The sequence below is a fragment of the Paroedura picta genome, chromosome 1 (assembly GCF_049243985.1).
Source record: "Paroedura picta isolate Pp20150507F chromosome 1, Ppicta_v3.0, whole genome shotgun sequence".
Taxonomy (NCBI): Eukaryota; Metazoa; Chordata; class Lepidosauria; order Squamata; family Gekkonidae; genus Paroedura; species Paroedura picta.
The window spans coordinates 181,007,929-181,026,118 of record NC_135369.1 but is presented as its reverse complement, the minus strand read 5'-3'; the positions used below and the strand labels follow the sequence as shown (position 1 = coordinate 181,026,118).

The following is an 18,190-nucleotide window of genomic DNA, read 5'->3' as shown; positions in this document are numbered from 1 at the left end:
CCTCATTCTCAGTGAACCCCAAGAATACGGCTGATTTCTAGAAGCTGGACAATCTTTTATCTGCATATTTGTGCCCTACCATATGGCTCAGGGGGTCCTTGAAGTGTCTGCATTGCCAACAAGGATAATTTGCTAAATTACATCTGATTTATATCACTTTAACCCAACTGGCGCACTGCAGCGCTGGCTCACTTCTCAACGCAGGGTCGCTTCGGTGCCCGCCAACTTCTCTGGTGTTCCCATAGAGATGGAAGAATTACAACTCAACCTGCACAGTAAAAATAGCACGGAGGTTAACAATCAATTTCAATGCAAGGCATATTCTCTCGGTTCCCAAAGGCATGACCCTTGTGTTTGGCCTTTCCTCCCGTGGAATCCGTCTTCATATGCATGTAATGAACATGCAAGCTGATGATGCCTCCGCTAGATGCAACTTTATAAACTCCGGCTGGAAGAGAAGCTGCAATGAACACAAGTCTAGTTGCTGCGCTTCTGTGCTCCTCTCCCCCTTCTCTCTTTCCCTTGCATGGAACCTGAGGCAAAATGCCCTCTTCTGAGCAAACTCCCATTCACTCGGACCTCCAAACGCAAGGGCCTCCATGTCTAGTTCCGGTTTAGTATCCTGGTTTGTGTATAGTGTTCTGGTTGCTCCCCACTGTACTTTGTAATGCTTTGGCTGCAATTTCTACCCTGCCTTTCTCCCCAGGACCGTTTACGCACTGGGAACTTCGCTGCCCTAGCTCCTGTGCAGGAGCACAAATCAGGGGTGGATGAGGCACACCAGGCCAAATGCTCCCCCATCTGGGTGCAGGAAGAGGTGGGGCAACCTGCTACGACTGAAACTCCAGCCTGCAGCCCAGCGTGAAACCTCCAGTGCGTAAACGGTCCAGCAGGGCCAATTGATCATGTACTGTTTCCATTGCGGAGAAAGAGACTCGGCCTATGGAGGAAAAGGGGAGGTGGGCTCCAGTGACATCTTGCAATGTCAGCAGTCATCTCACCTTCTGGGGGAGGCCGCAGAAACCCTGGGGAGCTCTCACAAAATCCCAGGGTTCCCTGGAACCCTGGTTGGGACCCCCCGGCTCTAACCACTACACCACGCTGGCATGCCGAACCAGGGCGCCTGTGGTTGGGCCTCAGAGTTAACTGGAGCTCCATCGGTCTGGGAAGCTTTTCACCAAGTACCAGGTCTGAAGGGCAGAGGGGGAAGAGGGGGTCACATGAGCACTGAGATGTCAGAGACACGACGAGGCTGGCTGGAAGCCATATGTGTGGAACTGCAGCTTGTCACAACATCTGAAATGTTACAGGTTTCAGATTTATTGCAGGATCTTCTTAAAATTTGAAATCAGCATCTTGTGATCATTGATAGTGTGGTAGGCTTTTCCTTCCAGAGTTTCCCTCCTCTGTTGTGTCCAAGTGGCCTCCGATGTGGCTTTCTTCACCTGCAGCCGCTTCCGTTGTTGTTCCTGTGCGTATGAATGCCCACTCCGCTCACACAACTGAAAAAATACACTGCTGGGGACCATGAACGGTGGACCAGTAAATGCAGGCCAAAAGCCACTCTCTGACTTGGACAATGCCGTAGATTTGATTACAGTGATGGGGAATAAACGCGAAAGGTGTCAGTTCAGTGTCTTCTCCCCCAAAGACATCTGTCCTCTGAGCCGTGATTTAGAAAGGAATCAAAGCAAAGAATTCTGTACAGCTGGCTTCAAGCCAGGTCGGCTCTCCCAGGATACAGCTGACTCAGCTTTGGCGCCTCGTAAATGTTTGCTGGTTTCAATCTTGTGCAAACTCCGTTCAGAGCAGATCCAGTGGAAATCCAGTTCAAGCCGGTTTAGCGTGTTACGACTGGGAAGTTCAGTGGACTGAAATTCCCATGAAGCTCCCATGGAACCACCGGGCTAATCAGTCTCTCCCGGGGCTCAAACAAACAAGACGAAAAATAGACATTTTCGGTTTCAGTTTATTTATTCTGTGTCTTAGCCTTAAGCCTTAACAGTAGGATAGAATCAAAAGGAAACAAAAAATAAAAGAACGTTGAGTGCAACACAATAAAATGAGAGTCCAGTAGCACCTTTAAGACCAACAAAGAGTTATTCAAGGTCTGAGCTTTCGAGTGCAAGCACCCTTCGTCAGACTATGATCTTCTTACATGACAGGGAATATATAGCAAAAATCGGTTCTGTTACATCTGCGTCACAACCAGATACAGCCAATGATAATCCTTTGTCAAAACAGCCAATGAGTCCCCCTAGAATTCAGTGTACTTTACAGAGAGAAACCAAAGTGTTGCTGGTAGAGAGATCACTGAGAGATCACACGGCTACTCAGTTGAGTGCAACAATAAGCATCAGAAAGAATATCCAATATAATAGACACACACAACAAATGCAAAAACCATAAAATCCCAACCCGTAAGAATTCAGTACAGAAAAGACAAATCAAATTTCAATTTTAATGTGTCTTGACAAATGTCTTTCTTAATTTAATTGACATCTCCTCCACCAGGCATTCCCCTGAGACTGACCAACCCAATAACATCTACAGGTCCCCCCTTAGACACCTCCTCCATGGCCTACACCGGTCTGACCTCTCTGGGGTTGTTTAATCAAAGTTGTCGTTCCTGTTATATTATCGTTGATCAAAATCGTTGATATTATGTTAATTTAAACCATTGTTGGGTTATTGGTGATGTAATTTTTGACTGTATTCTATGCTTAGGTCATTCCATGAATTACCCCCACAATGTGGTATGTAACCCGCCCTGAGCCATATGGGTGGTATAAAAATCGAAGAAATAAACAAACATAGAATGGCAAGAATGGTAGTAATAGACAGGCAGATGGGCATACAAAAAGGAAATCAATTCATGCCTCATCTGTATCAGGGAGGCTTAATATTTTATCTATCTTTCTATCTATCTATCATCCATCTATCGTCCATCAATCGTCCGTCCGTCCGTCCGTCCGTCCGTCCGTCCGTCCGTCCGTCCGTCCGTCCGTCCGTCCGTCCGTCCATCCATCTATCTATCTATCTATCTATCTATCTATCTATCTATCTATCTATCTATCTATCTATCTATCTATCTATCTATCTATCTATCTATCTATCTATCTATCTATCTATCTATCTATCTATCTATTATTTAGACTTATTTCCCACCACTCCCGGGAAACCAGCTCATGGCAGGTTACACAATAAAACCCGACATACAATTAAATCCCCTTAAAACCCACTAAAATTAACATTCACACCTCACAACACAGCAGGGCAGTAAAAAACAAAACCTCCTCCCACAGCGGCACATCTGCCAGAAGGAGCGTCATTTCCTCCTATCACCTAACTCCGGGTATTACAGATAGACATTTCATTCCGCCCATTCCATGCAAATGGCCACGTCATGCAGAGAAGGCAAGGGAGGGGGATATCTGGCAGGAGACCCAATTTCAAATATGGTAACTGAGTAGAGACTCGGGGACCGTATTTGGAACTGGACCCCCAGCTTTGGTATTCGCATCCCAAGGGAGGAAGCATGGGTGCTGAAAAAGTCTGTGAACAGAATAGGGCTCTACTTTTGAGTAGTAAAACCGAGCAGAAGTTAACAGCTCAAATCCCCTTTACCTGCCTGGCATGACTCCAAGCAGAGACGACCTGTCAGGCGAAGATGCATAGACAGAAAGAAGTCGTTTTCAAGCTGGCAATGGCAAAAACTTTTATAATTATTATTATTGTTGTTGTTGTTGTTGTTGTTGTTCAATTTATATCCTGCCACTCCCCAGCAGGCTCGTGGCGGGTAACAGCAGTCTTAAACAAACATAGAATGGCAAGAACGGTAGTAAGACAGGCAGATGGGCAGCCAAAAGGAAATCAATTCATGCCTCATCAGCATGAATTATTCAAACATGAATTATTCCAACAATATAAGCAGGATGAGCTCCTAGGTACAGTCTCGTTTTCATATTACTTCATCAGTGATACTTGGTCAATATTTTGTCGTATTTCTTTAAAGTTGGTTTCTACAAAGATTACTATCAAAATTAATCTTCAGCAATCAGCCTTTTATTTTAAGACATATATCTTATATGTCCAAATTCTCTTTTATAGTTATCTCTCTCATAAATGGGTCTACTAATATCAGTGGTCCAATAAGGTATCTATCCTTCGGGGTTTCTTGTAAGTGGCCCATGACTCCAAGGCAAACTGAGGTGTACAGAAGCAGCGCAACTAAGCCGGAGTTAGATCGTAGCTTTTCATCCTTAACACTGATTCGCTTCGCTCCCTTATATATTTGGGAAACAGCCTCCTGGGAGGAGACTGTCCGGGGCCCTGTCCGTCCAGGTCCATCCTGATTGGCCCTCGTCCTCCAGCTCCCACCCTCCCTCCTTGCCTGCTAGAAGCCTTGTGGCTGCGGCCTGCATTGTCGCCCATGAAAACAGAGGCAGCGACAGGGATTTGCGGCCCACAGGTACACTCCTGCTGGGAGCGAGCCGGGGGGGGGGAGTTTGCAGCCTTCTTGCGGGCCGCAAAGCCCTGTCGCCACTGGCAGGGGGGGAGCTTCCCACTCACTTTAGCCAAAGGGAGCCGCGGCCAACCTCTCACGCCCTCCTGCCTTTTTAAAATAGGCTTTGATACTAGTTTTACTATATAGTCATTTGTCAGCTATGATGCCACTTGGTAACTATGTATTAAAATTGGGTATGGGTTCAAAATGCATCAGCTTGATGACGGACCTTTTCGTAGACAATGACGTTGCATTAAAAAGGATTTTTCATACTGAGTGGTTTTGTATTTAATAATATTCACTAGGTCCTCCCATGGATTTGTCAATTGACTACACATATTTAGGTAACTGCCACTGTTTGACTGCATCTCTTACAGAGTTTTCTTTGGCATGCCTCCAAGACAAACTGAGGCTGCAGGGGCTCTCCATTTGCATTTTGTAAAGCAAACAAGATCTATAGTCTTTGTCTTTAAGCCCTCAGCTCTAACCTTTCCATCCCAGGGCTGCAGTTAGGATAAAAGAGAGATCGGGAGAATGTTGTCTGTCCTTCCGAGCTGCAGAGGTGGGTTGGAATAAAAACTGAATGTCAACGAAGCCTCTATTTATTAAGTAACTCTTGGTTAAAGAAGTGACTAGCCTGAAAAGAATTAGGAAACTGTAGATAACTAATAAAATCTCTTCTTTTGCAGGGACCTCCAGGCCCACCTGGATTACAAGGCGAGAAGGTAAGAATGAACTCAGTCAACACTGGAAACGTTTTTTCCTAGTCTGGCTTGGGATTCCCGTATCCTTAAGGGAACCCCAAGCCCGTATCCTTAAGGGAACCCCAAGCCAGTGGGGGAGCATTTGCTAGGCATGCTGAAGCTCCCAGGTTCAATCCTCAGCATCCCCAGTAAAAAGAACCAGGCAGAAGGTCGTGTGAAGCAGGGGTAGTCAACCTGTGGTCCTCCAGATGTTCATGGACTACAATTCCCATGAGCCCCTGCCAGCGTTTGCCACTGGGGTTTGCTGGCAGGAGCTCATGGGAATTATAGTCCATGAACATCTGGACGACTACAGGTTGACTACTCCTGGTGTGAAGGTCCTCAGCCCAAGACCTTGTAGAGCTGCTGCCAGTTACAATGAACAATATTGAACTTGATAGAGCAGTGGTACAAGGTAGCTTCTTTTAGAGATGGGCTATACTTCAGCAGTAGAGCATCTTAGTATGTAGAAGGTCTTGGGTTCAATCCATGGCTTCTTCAGTTGAAGAGATCAGGCAGGAGGTGATGTGAAATACCTCCACCAATATGACGAATGAAGACTAGCCTTGAGAATCCAAGGAACTGATTCAGGGCAGGACACCTCCATGGGTTTTGAAGACACCTCCATGGGTTTTGAAGCATCAAGACCAGGCTTCATAAAATATCATGACCAAAGCGTGGCCATTCCTGATAGCGTTTGCTGGCAGGGGCTCATGGGAATTGTAGTCCATGGACATCTGGAGGGCCACAGTTTGCCTACCCCTGCCCTAGAGCAACTGGAACACCCAGCTCTTGCATCCAGAGGCAGAAATGCATCTATGTCTCTCAGGGTCAAGCTAGGCAAGACGCTGAGTGAAAGGTGATCAAGTATTTTTGATGGGTTGAAAAGTAAATCACAGCCAGGCACACCCTCAGTATTGGACCACAAGGGGTGGGGATGAGGGACGGGAGAGGAAACCCGCTCTTCACCATCTAGCCTGCTATTAGAGGCCTTGATTTCCTGTTCCCGTGACTCATAATAGATGGACAAGGAGTTGGTCGATTTCTTTAGGCCAATCCATGCAGGGGTGGAAATACCTGAATCCGGGCTGCGTGTGACTGCAAAACCAGATACCTTCCAGCATTGTGAAGCTGGCTAAAGTTGACTACCTTGAACATGTGGTTACAGCTCTTACCCATTTCCCTCCATGTTGAGGCTGGTCTAGATGTACCAAATTGGCCTCTTATCATTTAATGGGGTCAAGAACTCTACAATACATTGAGGTCTGGCGCATGTTTCATTTCTCCCTGCTGGCAAGGGAGTAGACCGGGGATCCCCAACATGGTGCCCATGATAGCCACCAGTATTTTACCTACTGTCCACAAAGAGTTTGCAGAAAGTGGGTTGAGAAAGGCTAGGCTAATAATTATTATAAAAACTGTAGCAACATGTTTAGCAGCTGTGGAATGAATAAGGACAGCCTACACTGTGTCCCGTGGGCCTCTTTGGGGTTCTGGCACAAGGTGATGGGAGCTACCACAAAATGGCTTACCATTGAGAAACCCCTTAAATGTTATTTAGGCTTTCGGAAAGTGCAGAAGTGGGGCGATAGTGCAGAACATGGTTGGGAAGTAGAGCTGTGGACACGCCTCTCCCTTTCCCGCCCCCTCCAGGCCCATCTTTGGCCATTTGGGGAGGTAGGGATAGGTCAACATGACCATAGGTAAAGGTAAAGGTATCCCCTGTGCAAGCACCGAGTCATGTCTGACCCTTGGGGTGACGCCCTCCAGCGTTTTCATGGCAGACTCAATACGGGGTGGTTTGCCAGTGCCTTCCCCAGTCATTACCGTTTACCCCCCAGCAAGCTGGGTAAATTTTAATGTTAAAAATTAATTAACTCCCACCCATTAGAGAAACCCTTCCAGGGCCATCAAGAACCTCCAGGATTCACGAAACCCTGATTGAGAAAGACTGGATTAGACTTTCCATTCCCAAACATTTTAAACAATTGGCTTTTAGTTTTATGTTTTAATAGTTTTAATAGTTTTATTGCTATTATGTCTCATTTTGCTTTTGTAAAATAGTCAACCTTAAGCTTCTCTTAAATATTGACTTTTATGGTTTTAAATGTCCTCCAGTTCTACGGCTGATGCATTTCTAACCTCTTTCTTATGGAATGCCTTCCTTTTTTTACTGCCATTGTTTATTGGTGCCTCTGAAACTTTGGCCTAAATGACTGTAAATAAAGATTGATCGATGGGGGAAAAAAAAATTAACGTGACAACTGTGAAGCGACGTGTAAGACTGTGCCTGAAAACAAAATGGGTCATATCCCAAATGGATTTCTTAAAAATAAAATGCTTCCTCTCTGTCACCAGGGCCACATGGGTTTAAGTTTCCAAGGACCAAAAGGTGAAAAGGTAAGCTGGTTCTTCTGGAAGCTCACAGTGCTAACTGGGAGCCCACAAGTAGAGCGGCTGCAAAACTCACCCTTTTGCTGTGGGCTCACCTCTGAGTCTAACATGAGTTGGCCACTCGCCCTTCAAAGAGTGACTCTGGCTGACGGGATTCCTTTGGAAGGCAACCAGCTTTTTAGAAGTCCTGGGTACCTTCAAAGAAAATGAACCTCCCGCAGTGACAGTGGTTAGTACCACCTTCCCATGCAGGGCATTGCTTGATGTCAAGGGCTGGAGATCTGTAGCAGCAGATCTCCAGCCCTGTAGCAGCAGATCTCCAGCTATCACCCACTTTACCTCCTTGGGAATTTCCCTTCAGCACCGCATTGGCTCTTGCCAGAAGAATGCTGACTGAGTTCGCTTCCAGAAATGACTGATCATTTCAGGGTTTTCTCTAATTCAGTGAAGGAACAAATTGGTGTAAGAATGGTGGCCTCTAATCTGGCAAGCCGAGTTTGGTTCCCCACTCCTCCTCCACATGCAGTCAGCTGGGTGACCTTGGGCTGGTCACAGTCCTGTGAGAGCGGTTCTCCCAGAGCCATTCAGTCAGAGCTCTCTCAGCTTCACCTCCCTCACAGGGTGTCTGTTGTGGGGAGAGGAAGGGAAAGTGATTGTAAGTCACTTTGAGACTCCTTCGGGTAGTGAAAAGCAGGGTCTCAAAATTAACTCTTCTCCTCCTCTGGAAAAAATGACTGCCCTGGAGTCAACAACTATTTTATTGTTCAGAAATCTGTGAAACATTCTCCAGGCTCCCAGAAAGGAAGCACGGATCACTGTCACATGGATCACTGTGACCAGACAGGCAGGGCGTTAGTTGTGCCCCTGCAAATGTGGGAAGACACACTCCCTGTCCTGCACCTTTCCTGCTCAGTCACAGGATCTCCATCTTGGAGGGGTTGTGTTTCAGGGAATAGAATCATAGAATCATAGAATCATAGAGTTGGAAGGGGCCATACAGGCCATCTAGTCCAACCCCCTGCTCAACGCAGGATCAGCCCAAAGCATCCTAAAACATCCAAGAAAAGTGTGTATCCAACTTTTGCTTGAAGACTGCCAGTGAAGGGGAGCTCACCACCTCCTTAGGCAGCCTATTCCACTGCTGAACTACTCTCACTGTGAAAAACTTTTTCCTGATATCTAGCCTATATCGTTGTACTTGAAGTTTAAACCCATTACTGCGTGTCCTCTCCTCTGCAGCCAGCAGAAACAGCATCCTGCCCTCCTCCAAGTGACAACCTTTCAAATATTTAAAGAGAGCTATCATGTCCCCTCTCAACCTCCTTTTCTCCAGGCTGAACATTCCCAAGTCCCTCATCCTTTCTTCATAGGGCTTCATAGAACTCTGATCTAACCCCCCAGCAATGGCTTCCAAACAACTGACAAATGTATCTCCATGAGGAGATAGAGCTGGGTGTCATCTGCATATTGATGGCCACCCAGCTCATAGCTCCGGATCAGCTGTCCAAGGGGGCGCATGAGGATGTTAAATAACATGGGGGAGAGTACTGGGCCCCGTGGTACCCCACAAGGGAGCCCATATGGGCAAGATAGAGACTTCCCCACAGCCGCCCTCTGTGTCCGGTACAAGGAAAAGGAACACGGCCATCGCAAGTCTGTTCCCTATATCCCGGCTCCAGCGAGGCAGTGGGCCATTAACTCATAGCTGTCAGATCAAGCAGCATAAGTACCACCGACCCGCCCTGATCCAGCTGGCACTGGAGATCATCCACCAAGGCAACCAATAACATCTCCACCCAGTGGCCATGACGGAACCCCGACTGGTATGGATCGAGCACCGAAGCTTCCTCCAAGTAATCCAGGAACTGGTCTGCCGTGACCCTTTCAACTACCTGTCCCAGAAACGCAAGATGCGAGACTGGGTGGTAGCTGGCTGCAAGGGTGGTCTACTGCCTCCTTCAGCACCCCTGGGAATTCCCCTGTAAACAGGGAAAGGGTGACGATCTCTCCCAGGGGGCCTCCTATTTGCCAGTCATTCATTTTGAGTAACCGAGACAGACAGGGATCAAGGGGGCAAATGGTCACCCTAACCGACCCCAGCAACTTTTCTACTCAGTTCCTGAGAGCTGAGAGTTAGCGGGAGGATAAGAATTAAGAAGTTTAGTACCTCAATTATATTTTTTCCAAAGTTGTCTGGCAAACGGTAAAGGAGCAATAGGCATATCTCAGAGTGAGTGCTGTTACCTAGGTAAAAAAAAATGAATGTCCTGTATGTCTTTCACTTTCTATCAAGGACTCATTCTGCACACATTGGATAATGAACATTCAGTGCCTTTCCCTTCCTCTCCCCACAACTGACACCCTGTGAAGTACATGGGGCTGAGAGGGCTCTGACAGAACTGCTCTGAGAACAGCTCTAACAGGACTATGACTAGCCCAAGGTCATTGAGCTGCAAAAACAGCTCTAAGAGAACCATGGTCACCCTGCTGGCTGCATGTGAGGGAGGAAGTGGGGAATCAAACCTGGTATTCCAGATTAGAGTTTGCCACTCATAACCAGTACACCAAGCTGGCTCTCAAGCCCCTATTTTGACAGGGAGATCATGATTTGCCCATGGCTACCTGTTGAGTCCATTGGCAGATGTGGGATTTTAACACCCAGCAGTGTTTCTCAGTACCTTTCAGGTACTTGGAAGATCTTTTCTCTACCAAGACAATGAAGTTACCAGCTACCAGCATAGCTAATATTAGGAAAGGTGGATCAACTCAATACAAGACTGTTTTAGATGTTCAAGTATGTCCATCTGTGAGTTAGTTATCATTCTGTAATTTCCCATTTTAATTGCCCCAGCAGACCCAGCCATGCCGTCATCTTCCTGGAATGCTCATCACCATCTTGTTCTAATTTTGTCCTGACCCCCTGTGCTTGATTAACGACATGCAGATTCGAAAGCCCTTCATAATCAAAGATATAGTTCTTGGCTTGTTCTGTGTCTTCTATAGGCAGATTTCATAATTCATTTCACAGCCAGACAGTACAGATCTACATCCAGATAGGATCTATAATTTACACACAAGAGTTAGAATCCAGATCAGTAGCAGGGCTATATTATACACTCTCCTCACTTGAAACACTGTCTTTGCACTCAGAAGGAAACAAAAACATTTATTTCAGTCACAAACCTTGAAAATGTGGACTTAGTGTCTTTTACCTACTAAAATAGGCAGCACTATGGCAAAAAACAAACAAAAAACAACTCAGTAGTTTATTTCAGAAGAGAACCAACGGCATCACAGGGCCCTGCAATCCTTAAGACAAAAGCCATAGGGATCAAAAGGCAGTTTATAGAGGCAAATTCCCCAGCTGCATCACCTATACACAATTCAGAGTCACACAGAACAGTTCTTATCTACAAAGGATTGTACTATTTTACTATTAACAGCTGGCATCGTTAGGCGGGAAAGAAATAGCCAAAACACCTGAAGGTCTGATAGAGGGCCGTCTGGCACAGAGCATGGGAACGGAAAAGTGGTGGGGGGAGGAACGAGGGGAGGAAATCTCCTCTGAGAGTTCTGGGTCAAGCAAATAGTGGCAGGAGCCAATGGACACCTGATGCTCAGAGAGAAATGCTTCCAATATTGCCTCCCTGAAGAACTGCAGTTTCTTCAACAAATGATCTAGATTGGAGTCCAGTAGTACTTTAGAGACCAATTTGGTTCTCAGATATAAGCTTTTGAGAGTTAAAGCTCCCTCTATCAGATATACCCTGAAAGTCTTGTTAATTTCTAGGGTGCTCCTGGACTCAAATAAAGCACTTCTACTGCAGACCAACATAGGTACACTCCTTAAAAAAACCTTTCCTCTGTGTAAGCAGAAAAATCTGTTTTAACGATCCTTTCCCACTATTCTAAACGACCAAAATCTCTTGGATCACAGTTGTACACAATCAAAGGATGGGCTTGTTTTGACTGAATTTGAGATTTCCAAGTTATTTGGACTCTTGCTGGACCATAATTAAATTTCAAAAAATCAATTTTGGAATAAAAGAGTTAATTGCATAAAAAGGTAAAGGTAAAGGTATCCCCTGTGCAAGCACCGAGTCATGTCTGACCCTTGGGGTGACGCCCTCCAGCGTTTTCATGGCAGACTCAGTACGGGGCGGTTAGCCAGTGCCTTCCCCAGTCATGACCGTTTACCCCCCAGCAAGCTGGGTACTCATTTTACCGACCACGGAAGGATGGAAGGCTGAGTCAACCTTGAGCCGTCTGCTGGGATTGAACTCCCAGCCTCATGGGTAGAGCTTTCAGACGGCTGCCTTACCACTCTGCGCCACAAGAAGCTCTCTTAATTGCATATTTTCACAGTATTCCCTTTCTAGCTAGGTAGACCGCAATGCCGGCTGCTGATTTGTTTGTTTGGGTTCTCTCTAGGGTGAACGAGGAGTCATGGGCCCTCCAGGTCCTCAAGGAGGTACCCCACAGCAGCAAGAAAAAGGGACTATAGCCATACAAGGAGACAAAGTAAGAGCATGGCTTTTATCACTGTATCTATTATTGGTGCACTGACCTGGGTGGCACAGGCTGGCCCAATCCCATGCGATCCCGGAAGCTCAGCAGGGTCGACCCTGGTTAGTGCTTGAATGGGAGACCACCAGGGAAGTCCAGGGTTGCTGTGCAGAGACAGGCAATGGCCAACCACATCTGTATGTCTCCTGCCTTGAAAACCTCCTGGGGTCCTGGTAAGTCAGCTGCCATTTGATGAAACTTCCCACCACCCTATTAATGGCATCGTTTTCAAAAACAGTGCCAAGGATTAGAAACAGTGCGGTTACTTTGCCCTTCTTCTCCTTTTCATTTTAAGTCACTTATTCTCTCTAGGACAGTGGTCCCCAACTCCCGGGCCGGGGACCGGTACTGGTCTGTGAATCAGTCGGTACTGGGCCACAGCTCCTCCTCGTCCTCATCCCTGGCTGCTGCCTCGGGGGCTGCCCTGCCACTCTGCCACTGGCTCACCTTTGGTATTCTCCAGCGGCCACCATGGCTGGGGCTCCCCCTCGGCGTGCCCTCCAGTGGGCAGCGGGAAGTCAGGGGCACTGGCAGGAAAGCAAGTGGAGCAGGGGCTCAGGCGGCGTCGACGTCCCTCGGCAAAATACTACCCCCCCCCCAGGCCTCAGTAAAATTGTCAAGCGTTGACCGGTCCTCTGTGATAAAAAGGTTGGGGACCACTGCTCTAGGACATTTGTGGCCTGGAGGGCCCTTGACCCACAATCCTGTCAACCATCATGGTGTGGGATGAGTTATGCATCATGCTACTGTCAACTCACAGTCACCAAGGAGGGGGCAAGCAGGCTCACACCATTTTGCCTGTGCAAACGTTCCTTCCTGCATATGTGGAACGCATTGATGTTTGCAGGCATGCACAATATTTGCACATGCACAATAAGGAGCAGCCCTCTTGCTTCTAGTAGCCCCTTTTTCCTCTAGCAATAATCCCCCAGCCATAAAATGGGTACAGCTATGCACATCTCATTTTAACATCAAAAGGAGCCCTTAAATGAGAGGAGCTGAATTCTTCTTGATTTGTTTTCCCTGTCACCATTGCTCCTGTGGTTCCCTCCCAGCCCAGCATTAAGTTGAAGGAATGAGGATTTTTGGAAGGGCGGAAGAAAGGTGGGAAGGGTTCCATACCTTCATGTCAAGGATTGAGCTTGACCCTTAGATCTCATAGCTGCATCCTGAAATTTATACAGTGAAGATGTGAAGGCAAGAGAGTTGGTACTGAACTACAGAAGGTCAAGGGGACCTTCTCTGATTTGAACGCTTCCTTTCTTCCTCTTGTTTCTGTCTGAGATTGATTCATGCTACTCAAGACCTGTAGGTCAGAGGAGTAGAGGAAAGAAAGAAAGAAAGAAAGGTTGGAGAGGTTGGGACATGAAAGCAGAGAAGGAAAGGTGAACAGGTTAGGTGCAAGGAAGAAAAATCTGCAGACAACAGACGGTAGACAAGCTGTGCAAGAAAGAGATTTGGAACGATGGTTAGGAATGGAGAATTGTTGCGTGTGAACTGTCAAATAGGCTTGATTTTGGGGAACTGGACAGGATCAAAAATGTCCGGAATTCTTTCCCTTTTAAAGATTTCTCCATTGAGATATAGCTCAGAAAGTAAAAAGGGACGTCTCCTGTTTAAAGAAGAATTCTCTCCATTCTTTTCCCAATCTCATAGAAAACTGATAGCCTAAGAAATTGTTTCTGCTAACTTACCAAACACATTGCAACTGTTCCCGGTACATGGCCTGACTCCAAAGCATGGTGCTACTCACGTGTAGGTTGGAGGGGCCACAGAAAGTGTAATGAAGTCCTACAAAATAGTGGTTCGTTCATCGGCTCTGTTTTTTTTGGATTCCCACAGGGTGATCCAGGTGAAAAGGGAGATCCTGGCTTTCCAGTGAGTAACACTGTTATTTGCTTTTGACAATATAGCAATAAACACATCCTAGGAGATCCATTTCAGGTGTTTCAAAGCTGATATTGAAATTAGCAAAGAAATACGGATGACATCAATCTTGATCTCTTTTTTTAAAGGGATCACCAGGGTTAAACATCAAAGGAGAGAAAGGTGAACCTGGGAAACCGGGCCCACGGGTATGTATGCATGGTGCTGATTCATCAGTTTGCTTTTCCTTATCAAGGACTATTATTAATTGTCAGGGGGACCATTCCCATTAACTTTAAATATGTGTACGAGCAGTAGTTCCATTTGTAGATCTTTTCTCTTTATGGAAATTATTATTAGGACTGTGCAGTTTTGTTTTTTTTTAAAGGGTATTTTTCAGTTCAGCTTTACTGACCCTCTCCCCCAAATTCCAGCAGTACGGTATTTAGATCCAGGATTTTTCAGAAATCCTGCGTGTTTTCATGCCCAATAGACCTGAGAAGGAAAATACGGGTTAAAAAAACAAACAAAACAGCCTGATCCTTAGTTGTCTTCATTTCTCCTGCCATGCGGTTTAAACTGTGTAGCAGGAGTCCTTCCTTCTCATGAAGTGGCCAAAGTATTTGAGTTTCATCTTCAGGATCTGGCCTTCTAAGGAGCAGTCAGGGCTGATCTCTTCTAGGACTGACCAGTTTGTTCGCCTTGCAGTCCAAGAGTCTTCTCCAGCACCAGAGTTCAAAAGCCTCAGGCATGTAGACAGTGACAGAAATACACCAAGACACAGATTTGGGTGCACAGATGGAACACAGGTAGACAGCCAGAGGCACAGATACAGATATAGATATACATGGATAGTGACACACAGCCAGGTATGCTGATAGAGACAGAAATAGTGAGGCACTGTTTCAGGAACACTGATAGAGACATAGAATACAGATACAGAGACACAGATATGTGAGTATTGAGATATGCAGAGATGCAAACTCAGAGACATCCATACCGATTGTGACACAGATATAGAGACAAAGACAGATAAAGATCGATAGAGATGCAGACTCACACAGATACACAAGTAGAGACACAGACATACAGATGATACATGGAGAGAGAGAGACAGAGACCCTGATGGTAACACAGATACAGAAAAACAGGCATAGACAGAATAAGAGACACAGATACAAAGATACAGGTACACGGACAGTGGCACAGCTACACAGATTGGGACATAGAGACAGACACACCGCTAGTGACGCAGATACACATGTCAAGACAGATACACAGATGGAGACAAAGACCCAGATACATGATAGCGAGACAGATACAGATGGAGAGGTACAGATAGAGATGAACACTCTGATATACAGATTCGCAAATAGTGACACAGTCAAAGAGACCGGCACGGATACAGAGAGACACAAATACAGATATTGATAGGCATACACAGTGACACAGCTGCACAGGTAGCTACACAGATTTACAGACAGTTACACAGCAACCGATGCAGAAATAGAGACAGAGGCGGATACAAGACTTGTGACGTGGATAAACAGATAGAAATACAGAGACACAAATGCAGACTCAGAGACAGACTGAGAGAGTCACAGGGACACAGGCACAACAATAGGGTCATGATCCAAGGCTACTCTCTCTTTAGAGGCAAGACAATTGAGATATTCTGCATAGAAAAGAGTTCAGAGCTGTTTTATTTAATCCAAGAGGCTACATCTAGAAGTATGATCAAAGTCTATTGCTAAGAACCACTGGCTTGGCCAGTCTTGGGCCAAGTCTTAGGGACCCCCCTCCCCCTTTCCCCACCAATATACCATTCCCCCCCCCCCCCCCATAAAAGCAAAAAGGCTTTTATCTTCGAAGGACGGTTAGAACAATTTCACCCCTAGTGGCCAAAAGGCACTATTCCTTAGAGCCATAGCGTGCTGAGTAAGAGATAGGATTGTGAAGAACATCTTTGACTTCCTGGGAACAGACTACAGTGTGTGCGTGGGCACTCAGAGCCAGACATGGAAGGGATGTGTGTGTCAGGAAAACAGGATTAGAGCCAGGGCTTTTAGAGTTCAGTTTGCTTATCACCTTAATCCTTGGCATGTAGTACAGGGCTACATGACAGAGAAGTATAGAACTACTGAGATGGAGACACAAATAGAGAGAGACATACATAAAAGTACAGTCACAAAGATGGATGTCACAAGCACAGCTTGTCCCACGTGGGTGGAGATGGATGGGGCCAGCAACAACTGGGAAAGTGTCAGCCATTAATTACTAACGTAGATAATATTATTTCTCCAATGTTTTTGTGAACCGCAACTGAACAAGGGAACTGATTGGCTGTTTTAGCAAAGAATTATCATATGGCCCAATCTGGATGTTGTGGCACAGTTTACTAATTTACCATAATTAGCTTTTGCCTTATATCTCTACAGTTACGATGGTTGTTCATTTAATCTGAAGAAGAGTGCCTGCACCTGGTCTTAAAGGTGCCATTGGACTCTATTTTTAAAGATGGATGAGTGTGTGTTCATGACTTCTGAACAGGGCATAATCATCTAGAGCTGAAAGCCAGAGTTACCATCCTGGTTGAATGTTATACTAATAAAAGAACAGAGATGGGCAACAATGGTATGATTCAGAATCAAGGGGCAAACGAACCTGCAAGCAAACTTAACTCAGCTTCCTTGGATGTGAAATTCTGTTTTTAGAAACTCAGTAAAACTCTTACAAATAACAGCTCAAAGTTAGCGTGACCAGCAGCTCTCTGAAAGCATCTTTGATTGCTCCACCCATTGGACCCTTGGTTGCAGGAGATGCCCAAATTGGTCATCCCTCCCTAGTGTCTCAGGGGTAGGAGGCATGCTGATGTTATGGATATAGTTCCCGGAGGTGGCAGAAGGGGACTTTGGGCTTTCCACAGTTAATGTCTCCAAAGCAGTTGCTTCCGTATGGTCACAAGGACGGCCTGTGCATGGAGATCTAAATTGATTGAGGCCCTTACCATTCAATTTATCACAAGCGTAGCTGAAAGAAGGTCCTTTCTTTTGACAACCAAGCCGGCAGTAGGAAAATTGCAAAGCTTGACCATCTGTAGGGAAGATGCACCCGGATGGTGCTGTGGCATTTCGGCTGCCTGTTGCCATCTGTTTGGGGTGGGGGGTGGGAATCTGACCTGGCGCTTAATTCTATAATCTTAACACTTCACGACATAGATTCCTTTTCTGATAAAATAAAATGAAACTTCTCATGTTACAGGGACGACCTGGAAAAGATGGAGAGGATGGAGAAAAGGGAAGACCTGTATGTGTTTCATTTTTGTCTTCTGTGTTATCTTGCTTTCACATGTTTCTTTTCAAACTTTTAAAAATTTGCTGTCATGTTTCCATGTCACTCTTCCCCAGTGGCTCAGGGCAGCTCACAATGCATTACATAAAACATTTGAATTATAAAATCAGTCTATTAAAACCAGCCTGTGTTAAAACCCCAGGAGCTAACATCCTCTTTCTGGGGGGTGGAGTTTTATGCTGGTGTAAACGTCGGGCATCTCGCTGTGATTTTCTGTGCGATTTTCTGTGGAAGGAGGCCAGTTTTGCTAGCAATCTATAGGCCTCAACCATGGGCCTGGCCGTGCCTTCATAGTGGGGGTGGGGTTGGGCCTGTCCCAGTTAATATTCCTTAGTCATTTATAGCTTGCCACTGTGGTTCAGGCATGGAGGACAAATTCGTTAAACAGTTCCACACACTCCGTTCAAATGCTGGTGTGAAGCTGTTGAGATAGATTTCATGTCGATGCGTGGTGGCATGCCCGCCGCAGAGTGACCTTGAACTATTCACAGTTCTCTTAGAGCTCGCTTAGCCCCAACTTCTTCATAAGGTGTCTGTTGTGGGGAGAGGAAGGGAAAGGCGATGGTTAGCTGCTTTGGGACTCCTAAGCGTAGTAAGAAGTGGAGCATGAGAAATCCCAGGCTTCTCTGTTTCTCTTCTAAAATAGGGAACAGTCATTGATAATGTCCTTTTGTGGGTATTTTTTCTGTCGCCCCTGTAGGGACCAAGTGGCTCACCAGGATTTCCAGGGCTGCCTGGGGCAGATGGCCCTAAGGTAAGCAGA

General features: G+C 46.0%; 1 protein-coding gene across 1 annotated transcript in view; it reads left to right on the top strand.

Moving 5' to 3' along the window:
* The window catches only part of COL4A1 (collagen type IV alpha 1 chain), a 165,273-nt gene that overhangs the window by 82,161 nt on the left and 64,922 nt on the right, over positions 1 to 18,190 (top strand). Inside the window, exons 11-17 of the mRNA XM_077314467.1 lie at positions 5,197 to 5,232; positions 7,609 to 7,650; positions 12,076 to 12,165; positions 14,053 to 14,088; positions 14,226 to 14,285; positions 17,338 to 17,382; positions 18,128 to 18,181. Coding sequence (XP_077170582.1) covers positions 5,197 to 5,232; positions 7,609 to 7,650; positions 12,076 to 12,165; positions 14,053 to 14,088; positions 14,226 to 14,285; positions 17,338 to 17,382; positions 18,128 to 18,181 — 363 coding nt within the window. The remainder of the gene's footprint in view (positions 1 to 5,196; positions 5,233 to 7,608; positions 7,651 to 12,075; positions 12,166 to 14,052; positions 14,089 to 14,225; positions 14,286 to 17,337; positions 17,383 to 18,127; positions 18,182 to 18,190) is intronic.